The sequence below is a fragment of the Uloborus diversus genome, chromosome 1 (genome assembly GCF_026930045.1).
Source record: "Uloborus diversus isolate 005 chromosome 1, Udiv.v.3.1, whole genome shotgun sequence".
Lineage (NCBI taxonomy): Eukaryota > Metazoa > Arthropoda > Arachnida > Araneae > Uloboridae > Uloborus > Uloborus diversus.
This window is the reverse complement of record NC_072731.1, coordinates 226,390,060-226,414,605: the sequence shown is the minus strand read 5'-3', so window position 1 is coordinate 226,414,605 and position 24,546 is coordinate 226,390,060. Positions and strand designations below refer to the sequence as shown.

The window sequence follows — 24,546 nt, the reverse complement described above, 5'->3', positions numbered from 1 at the left end:
TCTACTATGGAACGCAAAACATAGAATCAGAGAATAATTTAGAAACTTGGAAAACTTTGAAAAACTTAAAACTGATATTTTTGACATTTGAGGGTGTTGTTGCTCCAAAGAACAGACTTAACTGAGAAATTAGCGACCAACTCATCAACTCAATATTGAATGGTAATTTTGTATCGAACAAATAAAAATAAAACACAAGAACAAATCGTAATTTCTACCTAACCCCAAGGACCGAATAAGACACGAGATAACAACAAGAATCATCATCCTAAGAGCTAGAAATCGAAGGCAAAAGAACAAAGGGGGGAAGGAAGGGGAAAAGAAGAACGGCAAGTGAGAGCGAAAGTGAAAAATCGCGCGCGGAGAAGGCGGGAGGAAAGATGAGTTAAGTCAATCCATCCAGAAGTTCGTCCATCCTTCTGGTTTGCTGGCATCATCATCATCCACTTGCCCTGATTTCGAACGTGAAAGGGGGGTAGGGAAGATTCTGAGGATAAAGCGGCAGAGTCAGAACTGGACGCGATGACATGGTTCCTTGGATTTGTATATAAAGGCCGAGGCTGGACCTTTTGGAACATCACTTTCTCTTCTGTGGGCTTCAGAGCAATTGACGAAGCCTCCCACCTCCCTTTGGAACTAACTTGATTTACGATTTTGAGGGATGCTGTTTGTTATGGAAGGGAAGGTAAGTGATCTGCAACCGAATGGATACATGTTCTGGTAGTAAGATATTTCATAAGGTGAAGATTGATATGTTTAATCAGCTTTTTTAAATTCGACGAAATGTTGAGGCAAAATTCCGGATTTCTGTACTTAAATCTTGTAGTATCTGGCAACGATAAATTAACTGTTGTCCTACTTGGAGCTTAAAATGTCAATCAGGATTATTTTAGCATCGCAATTTTTTTTTCATATATTTGGAAAAAAGAATATCTTGATTGCTTATTAGAAATGCATCCTTTGGATAAGCCGGTCCTAGAAGTGAAATGATTTTATTTGAAAAATCATTAAAATTTTACTTAAATTTAGTGTGCAGAGCTATATCTTATAAAAGCAATGAAGAAAATATACCTACTTGCTGATGAATTCACTTTAAAAAACAGCTAAAAACATTTTTATGACAAGACACAATTTCTCTTCAAATATTTGAAGGAAAAAGTTTTTTTTTTTTTATTATTACTTTTATTTTTATTTTTTTTTTTTTTTTGCGCATGATAAATAAATATCTTTAATTGAGTATATGATGAATAACAAGAACTGAAATTTCAACTCTACCATTTCTTTGTGAACGCAAGACATTTCTAAAAGGGTTTCGACGATTTTTTTCATTAAACTTAATTTATATTTGAAACGTTTTAACTTTAAAATTGAAATCGAACATAAAAGAAACATCTTTTTACTCTTTCTTTTAAGAAATTCAAAATACTGTGCTGTAGTTGATTTCTCTTTGATAAAGTAATTGCTAAGTTCTAAAAAGATTATAAACATAAAATAAGCGCAGCGTTAAAAGATTACTGACAAAACTAAAAGTAATACATTCTTTTATTCTCTCCAAAAAAGCATTGATTTATTGCGTGAATAAAAATTTATAACTTAATAAATGTTCAAACTTTAATAAACTACAAATGCTTTCCTGTTATTAAAAAAAAATTGACGTCCTCAGATAGTTAAAGTTGCAAAATATTCCCGTTAAAGTAAAATAAAATACTTCAGAAGGGTAGGAAAATTTAAATGCTTTAACTTTTGTTGCGTATTAACATATTACTTATTCACGTCTACTGTGCTTGAAATACTATACGAAGGATTATTGAAAAAGACCCGCTGATACTTTTCTTAACAATTTCGAATGTAAAAATGCAATAATGAAAAATAATTAAACAGGGAACAAAAACGTTATGAATGACTTTTTACAAGATTTCGTGCTATTTTTTGCACCCCATACAAGTTTTAGTGATTAAAAAATTGATTAATTTCATTGACTCTGTGCCTCTTTTGCTATGTGAAAAATCTTGCTATTTGATAGTTAAATTTCGAAAGTTTTCACGGCTTCCTTATGAAACGTTGGGTTTTTATTGTTATAGATTATAATGTTTTTAAAAATATCAATCGATGTTCACGACATTTGACATAAATTTCATTCTTAAATTTTTTACTTCCAAGAAAACAAAAAGCAACTCAGTCTTGAAAAACGTTAACCTTTTCAAAAAATTCTATGTGGTAAACAAAACTGTTTACTATTTAAATTTTGAACGTTTACGTAACTCGCGAATTTCTTATAAAAATGTTGGGTTTTATAATTGTTTTTATGGTTGTAATGTTTTTTAAAAACAATCTATCAATATTTCTTGACTTTTTGCATCAATATCATTCCTAATTCCTCATCTTATAAGAGGCGGAAAAGGTTTATAAAGTGAGAATTTCAGAAGATTTTCGAACGAATTTTGTTTTAAATCTTTGAGTACCACAGGCTTGCTTGTAGAATATTAAAGTTTGCTGCGTTTCCAAAAAAGAAAGAACAAATTTTAATAATCAGTAGTGTAGATTTTTTAAACAATAACTCTTTTTTCATGAATGTTAAGATTTTGATGTAACAATAACGTAAAAAATATATAGCTTGTATATGATTTCTCTTCAATAATTTATAAAATAAACTTGAACTTAGAGGACAGATGTGTCCCATATGGTCTTTAAAGGGTTAAATCAGGAAACTCCATTTTAAAATTGAACTCTTCTGCTGATTGCAAGAAGAAAAAGGATTGTGTTGCAATGTATGGGAACAATCACGCTATTTGTACAAACTATGTGCCAATCTTTGTTTAGATACACAAAAACACAACCGTGAATATATTTCCGGAATTTCGTCAAACCTTTTGACTCTTATCATAAACTGAAGATGAACCGATTGTTGATTCAAAAATTTCCCTCCAAAGCCATTCCACCGGAACAAGGTGTTCGGAGCTTAACGAGCCGCTGTTCCATTGTCCCAACCAGGTACTCGGAATCAACAGGTTTGTGTTATTTGGAAGGGAAACGCAAGATGAGGATATTCCTGCTGATGAGCAGCGAGGTCATTACGGCTATGATTGAAGTTCAATCGCTGTTTGCTGAAGGAAATCGTGCCTCATGCCTCGTTAGGTGTTATCTTCTTGAAATTGAAATTGGGAGTTCCGCCAATTGATTTCTTTATCAGGAACGCTTTTCCAATTTCCTGCTTTTGGTTTTGAATGTTCGCCTGCTTTTGTTACACTGAAGGAATTAATCATTTTTGCAGATTTGGTCAAAGATCAGGTTTCCTAAAACTTTTTTAGTACGTTATTCTATTGGATAAGTGATTTTAGATTACTACAATAGACTATGTTCACAAGTTTCAGGATTGCACGTTCGTTTGACGTTCTGGGAATGTAAAACTAAAATGTTCAGTAGATTAATTAGCAATAGAAGCCTGTAATTACTTCACCTGTAACTGAGTGAAAATTTGTTGCCAAAATGAATTGTATAATAGCCAACGAAGGGCTAGACCGAAAAAACTTAAGAATTGAATATTTTTTTGTGAAAAAAAAAAAAAACTTGGATTTCTTAAGGAGTTGAGACGCCGAGAGTCGTGGCACAGTGTGCCTCGGCATTACACTAAAAAACTCATCATATTTCACACATTCTTAAATCGACATAAAAAAAATCTTTCATGCAAAATGTTGGCAACGCTACCCTCTCTGTATACACTAGAACTTGAATTATCCAAACTCCAATTTACTAAACTGTCCAATTATCCCATTATACCGTAAATTGTCTTTTTTTTTTTACTACTGAGTATGTAGTATCGAAAACGTTCCCCCCATTTCTGGCGAAAATGAAAATTTGAATGATGGGGAAGGGGGGGGGGATTAGAGTAACGACAACAGAGTTTTAATATATAACTATTATAAGCCTTAAAATAGAGTCAAGGAAGATTTTTGATACACCGTTTTTATAATTCGTCTATTCGTAGCAAAATTTAAATTAAACAAACATTAGCTGAAATAAAACTAAATCTTTCTACTGTTTACTATAGTAGAAGCATCTCTGAAGCTTTTTTTTTTTTTTTTGTTTGTTCAATGCCCTAATTTTTTCTAGTCTGTATTTCGACGCAGATTTGGATTATCCGCATTTTATACGAAAGTTGTCTAACACAGAGCAGGGGCGACGTTCGTAAAAAAATGCACCTAAATGAGCTAAAATTTTGTAAAAACGTTAAACTATGAAAAGACATATTTGCTTTTTTTAATTTGCTGAATCTTACTAACAGTTTTCTGGAAATAATTGTCTAACTTCTTTCGTTTTCAGTCGATAAAAGCATATGAAATATTTAATCCTATCAACATTCATAATTATTTTTCATACTAAATAAGGAGAAAACTGTCAGTTTACAATCAAAACAAGCTAATAAACATTACCACTAGCCAGCAGTTTTCTTAGTTTTCATATGATTCATACGTTCATAACCCCTTTAGTCACTTTTCTCTACATATAGTGAATTTAAATGTTTAACCACAGATTACGCTATACTCATTTGAAATGAATTCTTTTATGTCTTTTTTTAACATGAAAAGATTTTTTGATCTAGTTTGTTTCATATTTACTCCATAAACTTTATTTTTTTCTTATATTAACGAAACTAAGAGTGGAGTAAAAATACACGCCTTTTCAATAAGAATAAAAATACGAGGTGGTTATTGTTAAAGTTATCCTGCTTAGTACTACATAGAGCTTTTTCTAACAAACGTACTGCCTGACCACGCCAGCTTGGACATCCGGTTAAGAGGCGGAGGCGGGTGTGTCTATTAGTTTTCAAGGATGCCAGTTTACCTTTTTGAGCAAGTGGACATTTAAACTTAACATAGAGTCAAATTGAAATGAACGAAATACGCACATCATTTTTTTTTCTTTTGCCCCTCATTCCGATAGACTCTTCTTAACTGGCATTAACTTATGCATAAATAACCTAAATGTCATCCAATATGGGAAAATTCACATAAAATTGAAAACAGCTCCCTTGAGCTCCCATGCATAACTCTGTTGTTATAGCGTGTTCAACAATAGCGCAAAAGATTTCTTCACCAGTTGCAGCAACTTAGAACTCAGAATTGCAACTGACAAAGAAAACAAGAAGCCACCAGGCGGTAAAGCTTGGAAATAGTATTTTATTACTGCATTAGTTCTTTTTCATTTGGAATTATCAAGTTTCAACTAAAGCCCTTGGTCTTCAGTTTCAACGACAAACGCTTATTAGAACAAACTTTAAGTAGGTCTAAACAGGATACTTTTAGTTATCTTGTTTAGTTATCTAGTTCAGTTAACCATCTTGTAAAAAAGGAGGGAAATAAAATTCTGCAAATATTCCAAAAATGTCTCTTATTTGGATCTATCAATTCTATTCCTGCAAAGATGATATACGAAGAAAATACCATTTTGCATGAAGAAGTTTTTGATTCTTCCAAAATCTTTCGAAAAAATTGATCGAGTGAAAGCAAATCTCCTTTATTTTCCTCCACCGTAAAATGCAATTTTAAGGAAAAATAAATCTTATCACTCATAAAAGAGGTGTGAAATAAATTTCCGTTCCAATTCCAACAGATTTTGTTATTTCTGATATTGCTCCCTTGAAAGAGATTGAAGAGATTTGACGCTTCAGGCAAATCTATGCAAGAAAGCTAGTTCATGAAAATACAACAAAGTGACGATGCGTTGTTATTTTAGGATTTAGAAAATGAAATGCGAAAGAATGGAAGATTTTGTTTTTTAATACTAGCTTTGAAAGACACATTTTAGGTTGAAACTATAAGTCGATTATATTATAAAGTCAACGCTATCAAAACACGAATTTTCTCCTAAGATTCAGTCAACAAAGTAACTTAGCAGATTGCTGCTTTGAGTCGGAAGCTTGAAGTTATTTTGAGTTGAAAAGGGGTTCCTTATGACTACGAAACACGCGTATGTATTAATTTTGCAAATATGCACTTAAACATCATTGAGTTTATAACTTGTTTTTTAACATGCTTTCTATTCCTAAAACATTGCTAGGGATTTTTTTTTTACAAGGCTTGAAAATACCGACATTTTTTAGAGGCGGGGAATTCAACTAGGAGGAGAGGAAAATGATAATATTTCGGACTATAAATAATGTGAATAATTCCGTAAAAAAACTAAAAATAAATTTCTAAGATTCAAATGGAACAAGGCAGAGAAAGAAGAGATGTGCACTATTTCAATTCTTAAATTTTAGAGTGTTTCACATTTTTTTTAATAACAAAACACTCATGCGTATTATTTTAAAGTATCAAACAGGATTCGTGGAATGCATGTAGGAGTATAAATGATAAAAGCAACGTAAATAAAGCACAAAATATTCAATGTTTACGAGAAGCCTTTTTTTTTTAACGACAAGAAATGATGTATGAATGAATGAACAGACAAGAGTTTTGTTTCACTTGTATGAGTTTTTAACTTCTTTAGAAAGAATGCAGTAGTAGAATTGTGGATAAGTGGCAGTTTAGCAGCTTACATTCATATTTCTTGTAAGAAGATTTCAAGACAGTTTTACTCCCATTTTTGAAATAATGGGTTATGATTAATTTATTTCACATAATTTACTAAAAACTGCGGTACATCGCTGTAAAACCAATATATTAATGCAGAGTTGAAGGAGGGACTTCTATTAATGAGAAGTAAAAGTGAAATCGATCATGTCTTTAAAGTACAGACTTATTGCTAGTAGTTGAAATTTTATTAAGTTATACTTGATAATGTTCTAACGTAAATATAAAGCCTTTTTTTTTAATGGCGTACGGAAGCATAAAGATAAACGTGAAAATCTGTGTGCATGTTCCTTATACAAATTCTGTTTCCGTCGGATCGTTTTTAAATTTTGGCACAGAGGTCCTTTCGTGCTCAGGAATTCACATAAGGGTTTCTTCACCCCTATGTGGCCAAAAAAGAAATCCATGGAACGGAAAGTTTACGCCTATTAATAGGAAATGACTAAATTTTTGGACTTTAACAAAAATCCAAAGATGTCGAATATCAAATTTTAAGTCATAAAATTGCTCTTTTCTAGGTAACGGAAAATTGTACACTTCCTTTTTACAACAATTTAAGCCTGATTGTTGGACACATGCGTTACTTGACACAAACTTTTATTTTCGAGGTAGAACGTGCACTGCAGGGGCAACGCATCTAGTATAACGTTTTGACAAAATGTACACTCTACAATCAGCTATTTTGAGACTTTTACTACGAACAGCTATCCGGAAACAATGTTGAATCTCTTCCATGATAATGAAAGTCGAGTAACAATCGTGTGTGTGTGTGTATGCCAATTTTTCATCCTTAAATTGGAGCACCTTGAAGCATGTCGGGTGTAAGTGACAAAATTAAAAATTTAGGGATAACTAGCACAAATCGTAGGGATAATCTCATCAGTTTTGGAGCAAAAGATGGTACTGTTTGACCACGGATTGTATGTAATTTGGCAATCTGCCAAGTAAAGACGATTCCATCTGAATGAATCTAGCAGGGGAGAAGGAAAATAACGATGGGATTTTGATGCACGCGTTTTATAATGCCACTAGTGCCTTATTCATTTATTGCATTCTCAAAAATTAAATAAGGGGAAACAAAAATAGTTACCATGGAAACAACAAAAAGAAAATAAAATGTTTTCATTTCGTTCAGGAACGTAAAAGCAAAATGGTAAGCTCAAAACTTTGTTGTGAATAAATAAATGAACTAATTTTTGCCGTGAGAATATAGATCGAATATACTTTAGATTTAAAAAATGTTGCTGTGAGCAAATTTTCATTTTTACAAAACTAAGGCTAAATAATAGAGAGGCAAAAGTTCACATCTAAAACAAACGAACTAACACCCCTATAAACTAATAGATACGTCCATTTCCGCCTATAAACCGGATATTACCCTTTCCATGTAATCGATGGTCAGACTATACTATTAGCCCTGATAGATGTTGCTATACAACGCGCAATATACCAGACAGCCCGGTTATCACATGTTGAGACTGCAGTTTCGTTCTGATTAGAACTCCTCAGTCTGGAATAGTGAATACCCGAGCTGGAAGAAGATGCCATCTCATTGAAACTGAGAGCGCCAACAAGCTGGCAGATAAAATAAATTCATTCCACACAATATGATGCGGTTCGACTCGTGAATTGAAAGCAAAACTTGGGTATGTAGCAGTAAGTTACCGCCCCTAAGCAAAGTATAACTAATAGATTATAAACTCACTTTACCTACCAATTTGCTCATTTCGTTGCACCCTCGGCTTCAATGAGATGACATCTGCCTCCAGCTTGGTTTTTCACTATTCCAGACTGATGAGTTCTAATAAGAACGGAACTGCAGTCTCTGGATGTGGTAATCGGACTGTCTGGTATATTGCATGTAGTTTTGTCTTGGTCCACGTTTAGGGGGGTGTAACTTACTGCTTAATATACAACATGGTTTAGAAACATTTTTCAACAATAGCCTACCTATGGTTTGAACTTTCTCACGCGTTTTACTCAAAACTTTGAAAAGTCTACTTTACGTTCATTAGCTTCGCATTACTGCGACTTTTCTCTCATTTCCTCTTTTTTTTTCTGAACAAGGAAACTATATTGCCATAACTGAAAATGTATCTTTGAAGGTCACTATAAGTATTTTACGATGGTTCCATGGAAATTTCAAGAACGTAATCTAAAAGATTTTGTAAAAAATTACAAACGGTACGATGGTGAGTAGGAAAGAATCACAAATTTAGAATGTTATCCATTAACAAAAAACAGTTTTAGCACTTATTTCAGTTGGTATTTGCCAATTATCTTTTTCGTTCTGCTGACAAACGAAACTAATTGGACGTTTTCTTTTCTTGCAGGCTTTCTTACTGGGGGTAATCCTGCTGGCTTCGGTTCTCACGGAGAGCCACCAGAAAGGTTACGGGAACGGAGGTGGCAACGGAGGAGGAGGAGGAGGATATGGAGGTGGAGCAGGAGGAGGTTCGTATTCGGCTAAAAAGAGTAGCTTAAAAAGTAAACGTATCATATTCAAAGACCCCAATTTCAGATTCAGGAAGTCTCATGCCTGGATTGCTTATTTTTAAAATTCAAGTGCTAACGAAAATAAAAAGAGAAAAACCATGCTATTTTTGATTATTAAAAATCTACTTTTCTACCAAGAAAAAAAAATTGAACTTTCCAAAATTAATGTTGGATTAATAGCATTATTTTTTTGGAATCTGAAATAACAGCTAGAAGAAAGAAACCGAATTCTTCCTTCTCGTGACCATAAGCATTGCTTTGAAACATTACAAGTTAAAATAATGAGTACTAACGTATTGTCCCGTCGACTTTCTTCACCAAATTAAAGGTCGCAGTCAAGTAATAAACTGTGAGTTACTAAGTCTTATGACGTAGGGGTCATTCATTAATTACGTATGGGTCCCGAGAAGGAGGGGGGTTTGGAAAAATTTCTACGTACCCTAACTTTGGGGGGGGGGGTGAAACCCATTCTTACGTAATAGTAATTTCCGAGTCGATACTTTGTTGGAAATCGCCTGGTCAAGTGGTATAGCAAGGATTATATTTCTTTTGCGTCTGGAAAGTAAAAAATGTATTAGGATGAGTTGTTTTTAGTTGTTTTGCAAAGAATGAACTGTGTAAAATATAACAAAGGAATAGTACTGTGTATGGCATGTTTTATTTTCAATTAATATCATATCATATATAAAAAAATGTCAAAAAAAAAAAACATTCAGTCTAGATGATTTGAATTGATCTCGTTTTAACTGTTTTAAGTTATTTTCTTTGAAACAAATTAAAAACTAGTCGATCACTATTTTAAAAGTGTTATTGGTTTTAGATTGTTTAACTGGTTTATGTTTAAGTAATTTGAAAACTTACTTTTAACTACTGATAAATGGGATTTTAAATTCTAGATATTTGTCTAATAATATCGTGGTAGTATGTAGTTGACAGCAATAAAATAATATATAACGCATCTGTTGAAAAATAAAAATCTTCGATTGACGTCAAACTGGCAATTTAAGTGTAACTGATCTTTTTCTAACAACATCTTATTATTTTGAAAAACGAAATGGAATTTTACGAAAGAATAGGGGGGAGAGGTTTGAAAAATCTTACGGAACATTGTATGGGGGTAGGGGGGGCAAAAATTTCCAAAACTAACCCTACATAATTAATGAATGGATCCTTATCTACACATTTCAGGTCACCTTCGGGGGATGATATCAGCCGAGATTTTTTTAATCTCCACATTCATTTGACGATAATTTTGGTTTTGCAAAAACTGTCGGTGAAATAATGCGTAGTACCAAATATGATAAGTTGACTAATCACGTAACATTTTCTAATTAATGTTTAATTTTTGATCATTCATTTATTTACTAACGGTATTTGTTTTTACTTTTTTTTTTGGTTACCCTCTACTCAAAACAAAATGTTGAAAGTTAAATTTAAAAAGTTTCAAAAAAGAGAGTTTTCGTACTAAAGTACGACTTATGAAACAGATTTAGGGAAGCAATTCGTTTTATAAGTTGTAGTAATGTAAGAATTATCATCAGTCGTCTAGACTAGAAGAAGCATACTATCTATAGCTACTGTTGTAAAAATTTTAAACATTAAAAGAAAGTAATGTAAGCCTTATGTTGTTGTGTGCCAGCTAGGCTGGCAATTTGGAGTGCGCTGCTCACTCTTCCAAATGTACCGTAATTTGGTGTGATGAAGTCCGACTTCTACAGTACACACATGCCATAAGGACCCGTTTATAGGCTAGGCAACCATTCACAGCACATTCACACAAAGAAAGGACAGGAGAGAGAAAGTACGTCCATGCCCGAGCTGGGATTCGAACCCGGACCTTCTTGTCGCAGTCAGACTACTCTGACCACTAAATAAGGCAGGCGGCAAGCTTTATGTTACTGTAAGGTAATGACTTTTTCTCAGAATACGTCTAGAATCAGCTAGTAGTAAAAACTGTCTAAATCAAAAACTACATTTTTATATACCATGCTTTGGACATCAACATTATATTTCAAATATTTAATGTACATATTTACTAGGTTTTTCAAAATTTAATTCGTGCTTTGTTATATTTTAAGAATAAAAACTACATTTTTATATACCATGCTTTGAACATCAACATTATATTTCAAATATTTCATGTACATATTTACTAGGTTTTTCAAAATTTAATTTGTGCTTTGTTGTATTTTAAGAATTAGGTTACGTGAATACATTTCTGTTTCTTTCTAAATGCTTTACTTTTAATTTTAAATTCGCGATCAAAAGAAGTTGTAGTTTTTAAACGTAAGAAAACATTTATAGGGATTATAAGGATTACCTTGTTGTTTTTCAAAATATATTAACTTTTTATTAAAAGAAAACCCAAATGTTTATACTTTTTTTTTCATTCAATTCATTTCGCTGTTTTACACGATCAGACTTTTTAGAATATAACTTTTTTGCACAGTATCGTGCTATGTAAATGTCGTCCATTTCCACTTCGGTTCAAAATTTAATCATCTGCTTACAAAGCATGCAAACAGAAACTAACAGTATCACGTTCTAATCTCCTGCTGAGGTCTTTAACTCAGATACAACGGGGCTTAGCCTTGCACATTTTGAGCTAAATAACCGCAAAATAACAATTGGCTGAAGGATTTAGTGAATGGGCTGGCGCCATGGCAACGGAGGAAGTGGGGAAATGACCATCTTCCTCCCTGTAAAGGAAATGGTGGAGGCGCAGGAACAGCAAAAAGAACGTGATACATATACTTTTTGGTGCTTCTTCGCCACATCAAGGCACATTGTCAGAATATTCTAATTTCAGACCATGGAACACATATTTAACATTTTGGTAAACAGCAATACTTTTTTGACCTAGTCACAAACATTAGATATTTCTTGAGTGTCTTCATTTTACACCGCATTCGAATAGAACGACCGGTTAATCTACAGTTGAGGGAAACCTAACCTGGCAGCATAGTAATGCTGTGATTAGGATCTGCGTAGTCTTTACAATACTACATGTTAGGTTTGCCCCAACTATAAAAGGTCTATGACGATAGTTGTTAATATTTAGTTGTTCTGATTCCGGTTGTTCTTATAAACACTTTCAGTTAATGCATGGTTACTTGGGCAAAAGAATGGAGCAAGAGCACTTTTTTACAGTTTCGATTTCAGCTGCTGATTGATTGGGAAATACTGCGAAGTGGAATCTTATCAACAGAACTCGAGAAGTTTACTCCAGGCACGACTAGCTGGTCGAATGTTGAGCGGGGCTTAACTTTTGACTCGAGTCTGATTCGGACTGATTTTGGAGTAAGGGAGTCGGAGTCGGTCATCTTCCCTCCGACTCCACACCACAGCCCTGCTGTTGAGGCTGTTAGAAATGCATTTTGATACACTTGGTTTACGTGCGGCTTTAGTAGAACGTTTCCGGAACTTTAATGTATTATCTTTTGATAAATTAATTGCTTCCCTTGCTTCATATTAGTAACCGAAATTATGTTTTAATAAAGAATGCTTCATTCTTTTAAGGACACATTCGAACTAAATGTCATACCACGGATTAAATTTTTTTTTTTTTTTTTTTTTTTTTGATTGCCCTTTAATATACAGTGGCTCCCAAAAGTCTTCGTACACCTACGACTTTCAACGAAATAGGCCCCAATCCATTGGTTAGAATTAATATTTCGGAACAGGTATTTAATTATAAGATCTATGATTAATTTTTACCAAAACTACATGAAGAGTTTTTAAAAAATATTAAAACTTAATTTTTAAAAAATCAAAAACCAAAGAGTGCCGGAAATTCTATGTCACAAAAGTCTTCGTACACTTTATAAAATGTCTATTTATTATTGAATAATCTAACTTTTTATTAAATTATTAATTAGTAGAATATCATACAGTATTCATAACACCTTTTAAACGTCTGGGAATAGATTTCATTCTTTTTCCTTCTTTTCTTTGCGTAATTTCTGAGTAAGTGTTCAATCACACTTCGAGTCTTACTGTTTCTAGCTCTATTTTCATTTTAAAGCCGTATTTTCGTAATCTAGCCTATAGATATTTCTAAATACGTTACATTAAGTTCAAATCTGGAGATTGAGGGGCTTTTTTCTGAATTTTAGGACGATTTTTGAGGCACTAGACGCAAACGTTGAAAACCGAGTGCTTCATATCGTTATCTTGATAAAAAAACAAAGTTGTTTCCAATAACCAAATTTTTGGTTAAGAGTTCAAAATTGGTTTTTAAAATATTTAAAGGAACAGTATGATTCATTATTTCATCAAAAAATTCCAAACTACCAAGTCCTGATGCTAATATGCACCCTCACACTAGAACACCTTTACCGTAGTGATTAACTGATCCAACTAAGTTCTTAAGATTAAGTTCCTAATTTTTTCTTCTACTTACAATTATGCAACAATTTAACCAAAAATGTTAAATTCATTTTTATCTGTAAATAACACGTAATTCTAAAACGTTTTTAGCTTATTTATCCTTGATTTTGTGACGAAAAGCATAAGCTTTGTGTTTTTCGTGCAAACAAGAAAATTTCTGCGGGAAGAGGCCCCATTTAATCCAGCTAATCAGAGAATTTGGCGAAGAATTTTAGGAGAAAATTAAACGTAAAATTTTTCTTTTAACTCTGTAGAAACTTTTACATCACTCAAATGTGTATTTTTTATAATTTTTTCAACCTTAAATCTCCGATCACGTTTTGTCAACTTTGCCGGTTGACCTTTTCTTACCTTGTTTTCGGTTCGATTCCTTTGTTTAAAGCATTTTATCAAGCAATCTACTAAACAAACAAATAAATTAACTAATTTAGAGTCATTTCAAACCAATTTAACGCAACTGTGGGAAACAAATTTCAATTTTGAATGGTGTTTGCGGTTTTTTACGAATACCAGCGATTTTATAGCAATAAGCACAATATTAAGAAATAAATAAACAAAAAATTAAAGCCAAATGACTTATAAGGCTCAACACAATGCAAAATTAATAATAAAACGGCATATGATAATTTTAATCATGAATTTATTCGAAAATATTTGAGTGTACGATGACTTTTGTGGCGTGTTATTTCTTTGTCTCTTCGTTTTCTGACCCATTTCAAAAAGTAGATCCGTTAATATTTTGAAAAAAACCAATGGGTTGTATTTAGAATGACATAGGAATGATGTGAAAAAATATTGGACTCCATATTTGAATTCAGTTTCGAGTTATTTTGGTTTTACTAAAAAATTTCAAAGTGTACGAACACTTTTGGGAGCCACTGTAGGTAGTCATATATCAAATTAGGTTGTCAAAAAAATTCGATTGTTAAGTCAATAATTTGGTTGTCAAAATATCCATGATACTTCATAGATATTTATGGTTTCTGTAGTGAATAACATTGATGAAAAATAATTGCAGTTTTACTGAACATATTTCTCTATTTAGGTAATGGTGGCGGTGGATATGGTGCAGGTGGTGGCGCCGTTGGTGGTGGAAATGGCGCTGGAGGATATGGCGGTGGTGCAGGTGTGTTTTTAAAATTAAAATATGGAATTTAAAAAAAGGAGTTCGTAGCCAGTAAGTTATGAAACGTGATATAAAATTCTCTATATTTATTTCAAACAATTTTTACCCTTTTTATAAAGAAAGAAAAAAAAAACTCTCACCAGTTATACCAAGTGATTAATTTATACAGCATTGAAACTTTTACACCAAGTCTTTTTTTTTTCTGTTAATACAAACAGCTTCAAAATATATATATATATTTTTTGAAAGATAAAACTAACATTTCGGGGTCACCTTACTATGTCTTTTAAAGTGTATAATGAAAGAATTGCAGAAGTAGCGGACACTCAACAGAGACTGTCTTATTAGTTTAATTTACAATTGATTGCAGATCTATGATTTAAAAAACCTTGTACATAAATCAGTTCATATAAAATTTCAATTAACACTACAAGTACAATTTTTCTGCTTCATTTTTCAAAAAGGCAGAAGAAACTAATGCAAGAAATGTTTAACGAAAAATGAGTTCTGTATTAGAATTAACAGAAAACTTGGTATTCCAAGCATCGAAAAATGTCCTACCATATGAATATGTAAGTAAAGTTGGAAAGCGAGAAAAACAGTTCAGAATTATTCCTGCATAATTTGTGAAATGGGTTTTTAAATAGTGAGAGATCACATAGAGAAAAAAACAAAGAGCTCATTTTCTTTCGAGCAACAATTTTCATGTTTTATTGAGGTACGAAATAAATTGCATTAAATCACGGAAATAGTTTGTATCCTTCGTTGAAGACATGAGTATATGTCATGAAACAAAATATACATTTAACATTGGTTTCAAGCGAAGACAACCCACGTTGAAATGTAATAGTTTTTAACCAAATAACAAATAGTAGAAATTATATCCAACGCGTGTTATTACAGGCTAGGAGTTCCCATAAAGTAATCTTCATGAAAATAGAAAACTGTATCTGTAAAACCTAGAAGATATCTCTACTTTTCAAACAAATCGACAAAAAACACCGATTTTTTTTTGCATTGCGTAAATACCCTTTGAGGTTTTTTAGAGGAGTAAAATTCATTTTGTAGGAATGAAATATGCGAAGGTGTGAAATATGCGATCATTTAATAATGATCGATTCTATAAAAAATGCCTTACTATGAAATGGAAGATAACAGGGACAACAGAGATGTGTATTTTAACACTTAGAATTTTTATTCGATTTCTATTTCGAATTTTAACACTTAGAATATTTATACTTAGTTTATAATATTTTTACTTAGTATTTTGCATTTCAAAAATATTACACAAGACATTCAAGTGTAAGGTTTTAGAGGTTCCAAATTCCTTCTTTTTTACCTTTCATTTTCCACGGAGCTAAATTTTCAAGTAAAATAAAATTCATGAAAATACACTTGACTAAATTTTTGAGGTATATTTCCGATTTTCAAAGCGTAAAATAAATTTCTTAGGACACATAATATGTTTCCCCGTCTGACAAAAATCTTTTTGACTATTCTATATCTATTTGACGTTCTGACTATTTTTTTATAGGCGGTGGTGCCGGTGGTAATTATGGTGGAGGCGCTGTTGGAGGAAATGGTGGATTTAGAGGCGGCGCCAGTGGAGGCTACGGTGCTGCTGGAGGTGCAGGAGGAGGATTTAAAGCTGGAGGAGCAGGAGGTGTTGGTGGAGCAGGTGGTTCCGGTGGATATGGCAATGGTGGCGCAGCTGGCTCCGGAGGATATGGAGCTGGTGGTGCTGGAGGATCAGGAGGATATGGCAATGGTGGTGCTGGAGGATCGGGAGGCTCTGGAGGATACGGAGCTGGTGGTGCAGGTGGTGCTGGAGGATTTGGAGCTGGTGGAGGATCAGGTGGTGCCGGAGGATACGGCACTGGTGGCGCATCTGGTTCTGGAGGATATGGAGCCGGTGGAGCTGGAGGATCAGGAGGCTCCGGAGGATACGGATCAAGTGGAGCTGGAGGATCAGGAGGCTCTGGAGGATACGGATCAGGTGGTTCCGGAGGATATGGAGCTGGTGGAGCCGGAGGTGCCGATGAACAGGTTAGACGAGGTCTTCAGTCTGGTTACGGGGCAGGTAAAGCTGGTGGTGCTTCTGCTTTCGGCGGTGGAGGTTTCGTCGGCGAGCGAGGGGGCTTCGGGGGCCTGCGCGGGGATCAGGGAGCCATCCGGGTCACATCCGGTGGTGGACCCGGACAAGGGAACTACAAAGGGGAGGACGGAGGATACGGAAACGAAGGCAATGTAAGTGAAAATTAAGAGCCTGGCTCAAAATTTATGTCACACAAACCAGGCTTTTTTTTAAGAAAGCAAATCAAAAATTCATCGAGACTACAGTACATAATGCACCTGTAACAGGAAAATAAGTTAAACTAAATGAAATGAACGCAGATGGCATTATAACAAGCATATAAAACTAATGTGTGCATAAAAAGCATTGTGATGTAAATATTTCGAGGCAATGAGGATTAAAAAATCCTGTATCCATAGCCAAAATTGTAAGCACTAACCTAATCTTTGAAAACAAATTGAACGAGTAAATGACATCAAAATTGACATCAGCAACACTGCAACACGGTTTCTGAAAATGAACTACAGAATGAGATTTTAGTTTGAAAACGTAATGTATAAACAAACAAAATGATTATTTCTTTTAATTTATTTTTAAGACGCTTCTCCGACGCGCAAGTATCATCAAAAGGAATAACAAATTCGTCCCTTAAGTTAATTTATTTTCAAACGGACGAAAGATAAAAAATACTTCATTTACTTCGCGGAAAATTCAATACATTTTTTCGTTACATGGAGGAAAAACTCTTAATGAAAGTAAATCAGGCTTAAAAACTGGCACTTTTTTTTAAGAAATGACTATTCAGCATGGTTTGAATTCCTAAATAAGCAAGCGTTATAATTATATTTGCTTGAACTGCATATTTTTGAAACATTTAAGAAATGCATCAATGAAAATTACCGTTTTGCTCTTAAACTAGAAGAATGAAAACAGATTTTATGTGTAGTGGAAAAAATTTTATGATAATGTGAACCTATCAATATTATCATTTAAACTACATAGTATGAAAAAGTTAATGTTTATTTGACTTAATAGAGTGATGACTTTTAATTTTCCAAGGGAGAAAGCTACGGAGATTAAAGAAAACTTATTTTGCACATTCTTTTTTTAAAATACTTTATTTGTTTTCTTAATTTGAATTTTAAATTTTTCGTTCATTAGGCCACTAAATTCAAGTCAATAACAAAGTTACTGTATATACAGGTAAAGAAAAAGCTTTTTAATTCAAAATGTATGTAGCAATAATTTGCAATATTAATTAGTAAAAACGCAGTTAATATTGAGTTCATGCCATAAATAAAGGAACACTTTATACCGCAGAAAACATACCATTTGGTTGAAGAACTGTCGAGGATTAGTTTTTTTTTTATTTACTTTCTAAGCCAAAAGCGTAAACTTCGCAGAAGTAAAATGCCGCGGGAAAATAAAGCGCAGTAATTGCAAAGTTTTCATTTTTTCGTTTTTTTTTTATCGATTATACTTTAGCTTTATTGTAAAAGCTTGCTTATTTGGTTTCTGCTTGAAAAAAAAAAAAAAAGCACGAAAAAACGTCAAAACCCAACATTTCCCCGTGTTTGTACGGAATCCAAAACGCATTTCTTCAAATATCATTAAAATTCATTCTTGCAGATACAGTGCTTTAGCTTCCCACGCCAGAAAAGTTCTTTAAAATTCTGTTGAAGTAAAAAGTAAAAATTAATCGTTTGCCGAGAAATATCTCCTGTAATGTTTGAAAATACTTAATGTCACCTATTTTTAGACTGCTTTAGTGTGGAGTGGACGCTCAAAAGGAAATAAAATAGTTTTATCTTTTCACATTCACTCATGTAAATTTAGAGCAAAAAAGAAAAAAAAAAGGCTCTAATAAAAGAAAGCAAAAACTGAGGAATTCCTTCAAATTGTTTGAATGCAACACAAATAGTTCACCCTAAAAATGCATGCTAGTTAATTTTCGAGTAAACCCGTTTTTCTCTTATTGTAGTTTTTCCGTGAAAGGTCTCTGTACGACTGATGTTGATATTTTCAGTATCACTAAAGAAATGAATCTTTCAGCTTAACTAATTATTTGATTCAATCTCAAGATTTTTCTTATTAAAGTGGGATTGTTAGAAGCGTAACACACATGACAAATCACATTTCAGGATATTACCCAGCACCATTTTTATACAGTTTACTTCCCTTAGTGAACTTTACTTTCTGTCATTCTCTTAAAAAATTCATTCCTTACAAATCTAGATAATCTTCGACAGATAGATAAATATATTTTTCCTCTTGGATATTTCTGACAATATTGGCATCTAAAACGCGATTTATTTGCTAAGTTCATTTTTCAGTAGCAGTTTATCCAATGCTGTTAAAAAAAAAAAGCATTTTTAACGTCATTGATACCAGGTATTGGAGCAGGTCACTTTGTTCCAGGCAATAGAAAGTTTTACTGACTACTGATTTTTTTTTCTACTTGTCTTAGTCTTGAAGAGAAAGATTTGAGACTGAATGCTTTTCTTGTTTTGGAACGTCTTTGAACTCATGGAGCTGGTCCAACTTTTTGGCCAGACTAGTTAGGATCAGTGATGTCCCCATCAATTTTTCTAAGGGTATACTCCCATAGTAATCAGTTATTCACAATATGTGTATGCGATCATATACATGCTATGTCATAAGATGAAAATTTTGAAGCTTGAGGGTATACGCTATATGCCTAAAAAATCTTTGAGAGTATACGGCGTATATGGAGGATATATGGCGTATATGGAGTGTACCCTATAGAAACACCATTGGTTAGGATAAGTAACAACAACAACAAGGACATTCCATCTTTGGTTGAGACTCCAATATTTAGTTTTCAGCGTCTCCAAATTTTATGCTTTAATGTAATCATGGTCATAATTAAACTTTGCTTCGAAGATCTTTTAATGAAATAGGAATTAATTTTTAGCTAGTTAGTTTTGCTACAACGCAAACAACTTTTCGTTATTAGCGGCAAACTGCCGCCGAATACAATTTGTTTCTCAAATTTTCACTGATTCGATTGATGGAATTAAAAATCATACCAGATTTTATTTTTCATGGATATCTGACTCTGAAACTGGCTATTGCAAGGACTCTCAAAGTTCTCGGATTCGCGCACCGTTTGAAGCTTTAGAACTTTCTGACGGCACCCCAGTCCATCTCTATTATATATTTATTAATGGTTGCCAATGACACTTCGCGGCATCCTTTAGTCTCTCTCTGCGACACCCACTCTAGGAGCCCCTGGGCTATGGGATAACAGACTTTTAAAGAGAAAGTCGGTAAGTCATAGTTTTGGACTTTCACCGAACTTCACGTCTCATTATTACTATACTAACCGACTCTGTATGCAAAAAAATGCTAAATAACATGCAAGTAAGAAATGCTTTGTTAAATCTTTCTACATACACATATTCAAAGCATATGAGCATTAGTGGGGAAAATGCTTCCTACTAATTCTATCCCATAACTTTAATGTTGAATTGCGTCAGGAGTTTTTTACTTCAACAATTTGAAATATAATGAAACTATTGTTGACGCAACCTCGATGTCAATTCTAAGCAATTTTTTTAACAACGTTTAAAAGAAGTTTGTATGCTTCAAAAAGAGGAACTTCTCAACACCATTCTTCATTTTGTTTTCAGAAGAAAAAATCGTTTGTTTACTTGCTTACTACTCTTGCTTAAGGAAATTTAAATGCTCTCAAGAAAGTATTAAGACTTCAGTGAACTTTACTACTAGCTGAAATATTTACCGCTTGCTTTTTGCTTCTTTGCGTGAGGTAAATTTTGTGCCAAGGCTTTTATAATTATTTGCTTACAATCATATGTGTTGTTTATTTGCTTGTATTTTTTATTTTCATAACATGCTTTGTTGCAGCTTCCACATCAGTTTTATTGACTGCATTTTGATTTAAACAATAAATAAAGCAATTTGTGATATTTTGTGTGCACATAAACTATTGAGTAAATTTCAAGAAGTAATTAAAAAAATGTAAAAAAGAAATCACAACGTTAAATTGCACAAATTGCTGACCACTTCAACGTTGTTATTTCTTTTTTACTTTTCAAGCATAAAGGCATTGGTTCCGTTTTAATAAAGAAATGCCCGAAGTGCATCAGTTGAAGTAGATGATGACGCTGTACGCAAATGTAATACTATTAACAAACAGTTTTTAAAAAGTAAGGGAATGTGGGGCAAAGTGAAATGGTCAAATATTTACTCTGCGTTTAGCGCCACCTATTTAGTAGTATTTAAACTATGTAGTAACACTTGTAGTCTATTCCGGTTAAGAAAAAAATACCTCTAAAAATCAAAGAATATAATAATGCAAGTAATTTTCAAAATTTGATACTCATGTTGAAATATTTTGTTGTAAGTCAAAAATTATTTTTGTTTTTCTAAATTATACACTTTTTGCTAACATTTTTAGTATTAATTGGAAGCTACTAATATTCAGTGCGGTATTTATTTGTTTAATATTAAGCTTATTTGTATTTTAAATTCTTGGTGCAGTTAGTGAAGTGCATGAGGGGGAAAATGAAATAGTTCATTTCATTTACTTATTCAATATTTTATCAAATCACTTACGCATTCATTTATTAAATATTTCATTTACATTCCTTTATTTAATAATTATCTTATATTTATTCATTCCGTCACTTATTTTCTTATCCATTCACTATTTCATCATCTGATTTATTTTTCTCGTTTATTACCTTAATTATTTATTTATTTGTTTATTGTTTGATTTCCTTTTAATTTCATCCCTTCTTTTATTTACTCATTTATTTGACCAAAAGTATCCTTAATAGTCGAATAGAAAATTTTTCATTAGAAAAGTATTTTATTTTTCACTTTTACCAGGGAAAAAAGTGAAAAAAAAAATCCACAATTTTTTTTGAAAATAAGAATCTGCCGCCGAAATTTTTTTTTTCAATGCAAGTTTTATTTATAAAATATATTGTCTTCTCTTTATGTACCGTAATTTTCATAACAAATTTCAAATTGTTCATTTTGAAAAAAGTAAGTTATTTTCACCCTTTCAATTTGCCCCATGTTCCCCTACTCTTAAAATTAATGTTTCCCAAGTGAGACAAAATATTTTTTTAGTGCAAACTATTCAGGAATAATTTACTTATATTGTACGATTCCGAAAATTTTCTTACTCTGGGGATTTTGCTCTGAAATTCAAAATCATAATAATGTGATTTTTTTTTACAGAAAATTTAAGCACTAATGTTTTGTAAGAATTGGTCTTACACGTGTGTCGTTTAAATAATAAAAAAAAAGTGAATGTTCGACTTACTTATAGTTAGGTTCTTGCTATCATAATATAAAATTATCTAAATGAACAGAAATTAGTCTCAACAACAAATCCTACAATTAGCTTTCCCGAAACATTTCTTTAAACTTTGTACCCCGAGATAATAGTAATAGCAAAACGAGATACGCATTGTAGTTTGTAATGTATACATACAAGAATCTTGACCTTTCACACGTTATCACCGAGTGCTAGCAAGTACAAAGTGAGTACGAGAGTAAATAAACCATTAATATATAATTCTTTTCCTGTTTCTGAAATAGCTTTAAATATTCTTTTGCAGTACCCACCACAGCCTTATCAGTTTGATTACAACATTCAAGACGAACAAGGAAATAGCAACTACCGTCAGGAAGAAGGCGACGAGAACGGAAATGTTCGCGGAACTTATGGTTATATGGATGTCGATGGTGTATATCGCTACGTGGAATACGAAGCTGATGCTAATGGATTCCGTGCCAATATTCGTACTAATGAACCTGGAGTTGGCAAAGATAGTCCTGCCGACGTTGTTATGACGGTAGAGGAGCCTCCTGCAGCAGTTGTGGCAAGGTATGCTCAAAATAACGGACAAAAGGGATATGCAGGAGGTCAGGGAGGAGCACAAGGTGGACAAGGCGGATATGGCGGAGGACAGGGAGGAGCACTAAGTGGACAAGGCGGATATGGCGGAGGACAAGGTGGACAAGGCGGAGCACAAGGGGGACAAGGCGGATATGGCGGAGCACAAGGTGGACAAGGAGGATTTGGTGGAGCGCAAGGTGGACAAGGTGGATATGGTGGAGTGCAAGGTGGTGCTGGTAGACAAGGAGGTTATGGCGGAGGTCAGGGCGGTGCTGGAGGACGAGGAGGTAATGTTGGTGGACAAGGTGGTGCTGGAGGACGAGGAGGTTATGGTGGTGGACAAGGTGGGGCTGGAGGACAGGGAGGCTATGGTGGAAATCAGGGTGCAAATGGTGGTCAAGGTGGCTATGGTGGAGGACAAGGTGGTGTTGGAGCTCAAGGAGGATATGGTGCTGGAAAGGGTGGTCAAGGCGGACAAGGAGGGTATGGTGGCTCTGGAGGACAGAGTGGAGCTGGACGCCAGGGAGGATATGGAACAGGACAGGGTGGCGCAGGACGCCAGAGTGGATTTGGAGGCAACCAAGGAGGAAGCCAAGGAGGATACGGAAGCGGACAAGGAGGTGCTAATGGACAAGGTGCTTATGGAGGAAGTCAAAATGGTGCTGGACGTCAAGGAGGCTATGGTGGAGCGCAGAGTGGTGTTGGTAGCATTGGAGGTGGCAATGGGAAGAATGGAGGAGGAGGATATGGTTCCGGAGGAAACGGTGGTAGCGGCGGATATGGACAAGGTGGAAGCATTTCTCGACAAGGTGGATCAGGTGGGTATGGGGGACAGGGTAATCAAGGAGGTCAAGGAGGTTATGGAAATGGTGCACAAGGTGGCTTCGGTAATGGAGGAAAAGGTGGAGTGGGTGGTGGATCTGGGGGATACGGTGGACAAAGTGGATCTGGAAAAACTAATGGAGGATCCGGTTATGGTAGTTCTGCGGGTAATGGGGCATCTGGGGCAGGTGCACAGGTGAGTAGTGGTTATGGTTCAGGAGGCTCCAACGGACAACGAGGAGCTGGAGGCTATGGGGGCGCAGGAGGAAATGGAGGAAAAGCCGGAGGATTCGGTGCACAGGGCGGAGCTGGTGGATATGGTGGACAAGGAGGTTCCGGTGGATTTGGAGCACAAGGCGGATCCAATAACTACGGTGGGCAAGGAACAGGTGGAGCAGCTGGTGGTTATGGTGGACAACAAGGTCAAGGACAAGGTAGTGGATATGGAGGAGCTCAAGGAGGGGCTGGCGGAAATTTCGGAAATCAGAAAGGAACGAAATATTGAAATATGTTGCTTAACGGAAGAAATACTGCTGAGGTAATTACAATTTTGAGTAAAAAGATGTAAAGCCTCTTAAATGCTGCGGGACATCGTGTCAGTGACCCGTCAGTAACTTGCCATGGGTTGTTGAAGAACACTTTTTGTTGAAGCGGGTGCTCATTTGTTGAAAGAGTTTTATGTACTTGTTGCTTGTTTAATTTAATTCTAGCGCTGCGCATTGGGAAGATTTCTTTTTCATCGGTGCAAATGTATGTATGAAAGGGACTGTGCTGTGAATTTCCCTTCATCTCAAGGACTATTGCAAAACCTATGTGAATAGCGAGCTTGTATCATACTCACAATTGCTGTGGGAAACTGCTCGGGTTTCTTTGTTTGTTCTCTGTCTTAAAGTATTACATATATTTTGTTTGAATAAAACTGTTGTTGTTAAACTATGTCTTGTATCTCAATAACTGTTTGGATAAATGCTCTTAACAAAACACATGTTAAACAATGTTTGACAAACTTAAAAACATTATCAAGCATTCCATGTTTACTTCGATAGAAAAGAGAAAGATCACTCGCTACATTTGGGTCATCCATAAGGTCGTTCTTTTCAGTTTCAGCACATACATGCTGCAACGGATCATATTCTCCACCTTGGTGTCTTAATAAACACACCAGAGTCCG

The 24,546-nt window shown here is 34.3% G+C and overlaps 1 protein-coding gene across 1 annotated transcript; it reads left to right on the top strand.

The window, feature by feature from the left end:
• Positions 1-661: 661 nt before the first annotated feature.
• Positions 662-24,300, top strand: LOC129219012 (uncharacterized PE-PGRS family protein PE_PGRS54-like). Its single transcript, XM_054853334.1, has 5 exons — positions 662-685; positions 8,906-9,026; positions 14,503-14,583; positions 16,118-16,830; positions 22,273-24,300. Exons 1-5 carry the CDS (start codon positions 662-664, stop codon positions 23,878-23,880), a joined length of 2,547 nt encoding a protein of 848 aa, XP_054709309.1. The 3' UTR covers positions 23,881-24,300.
• The last annotated feature ends 246 nt before the right edge of the window (positions 24,301-24,546 follow it).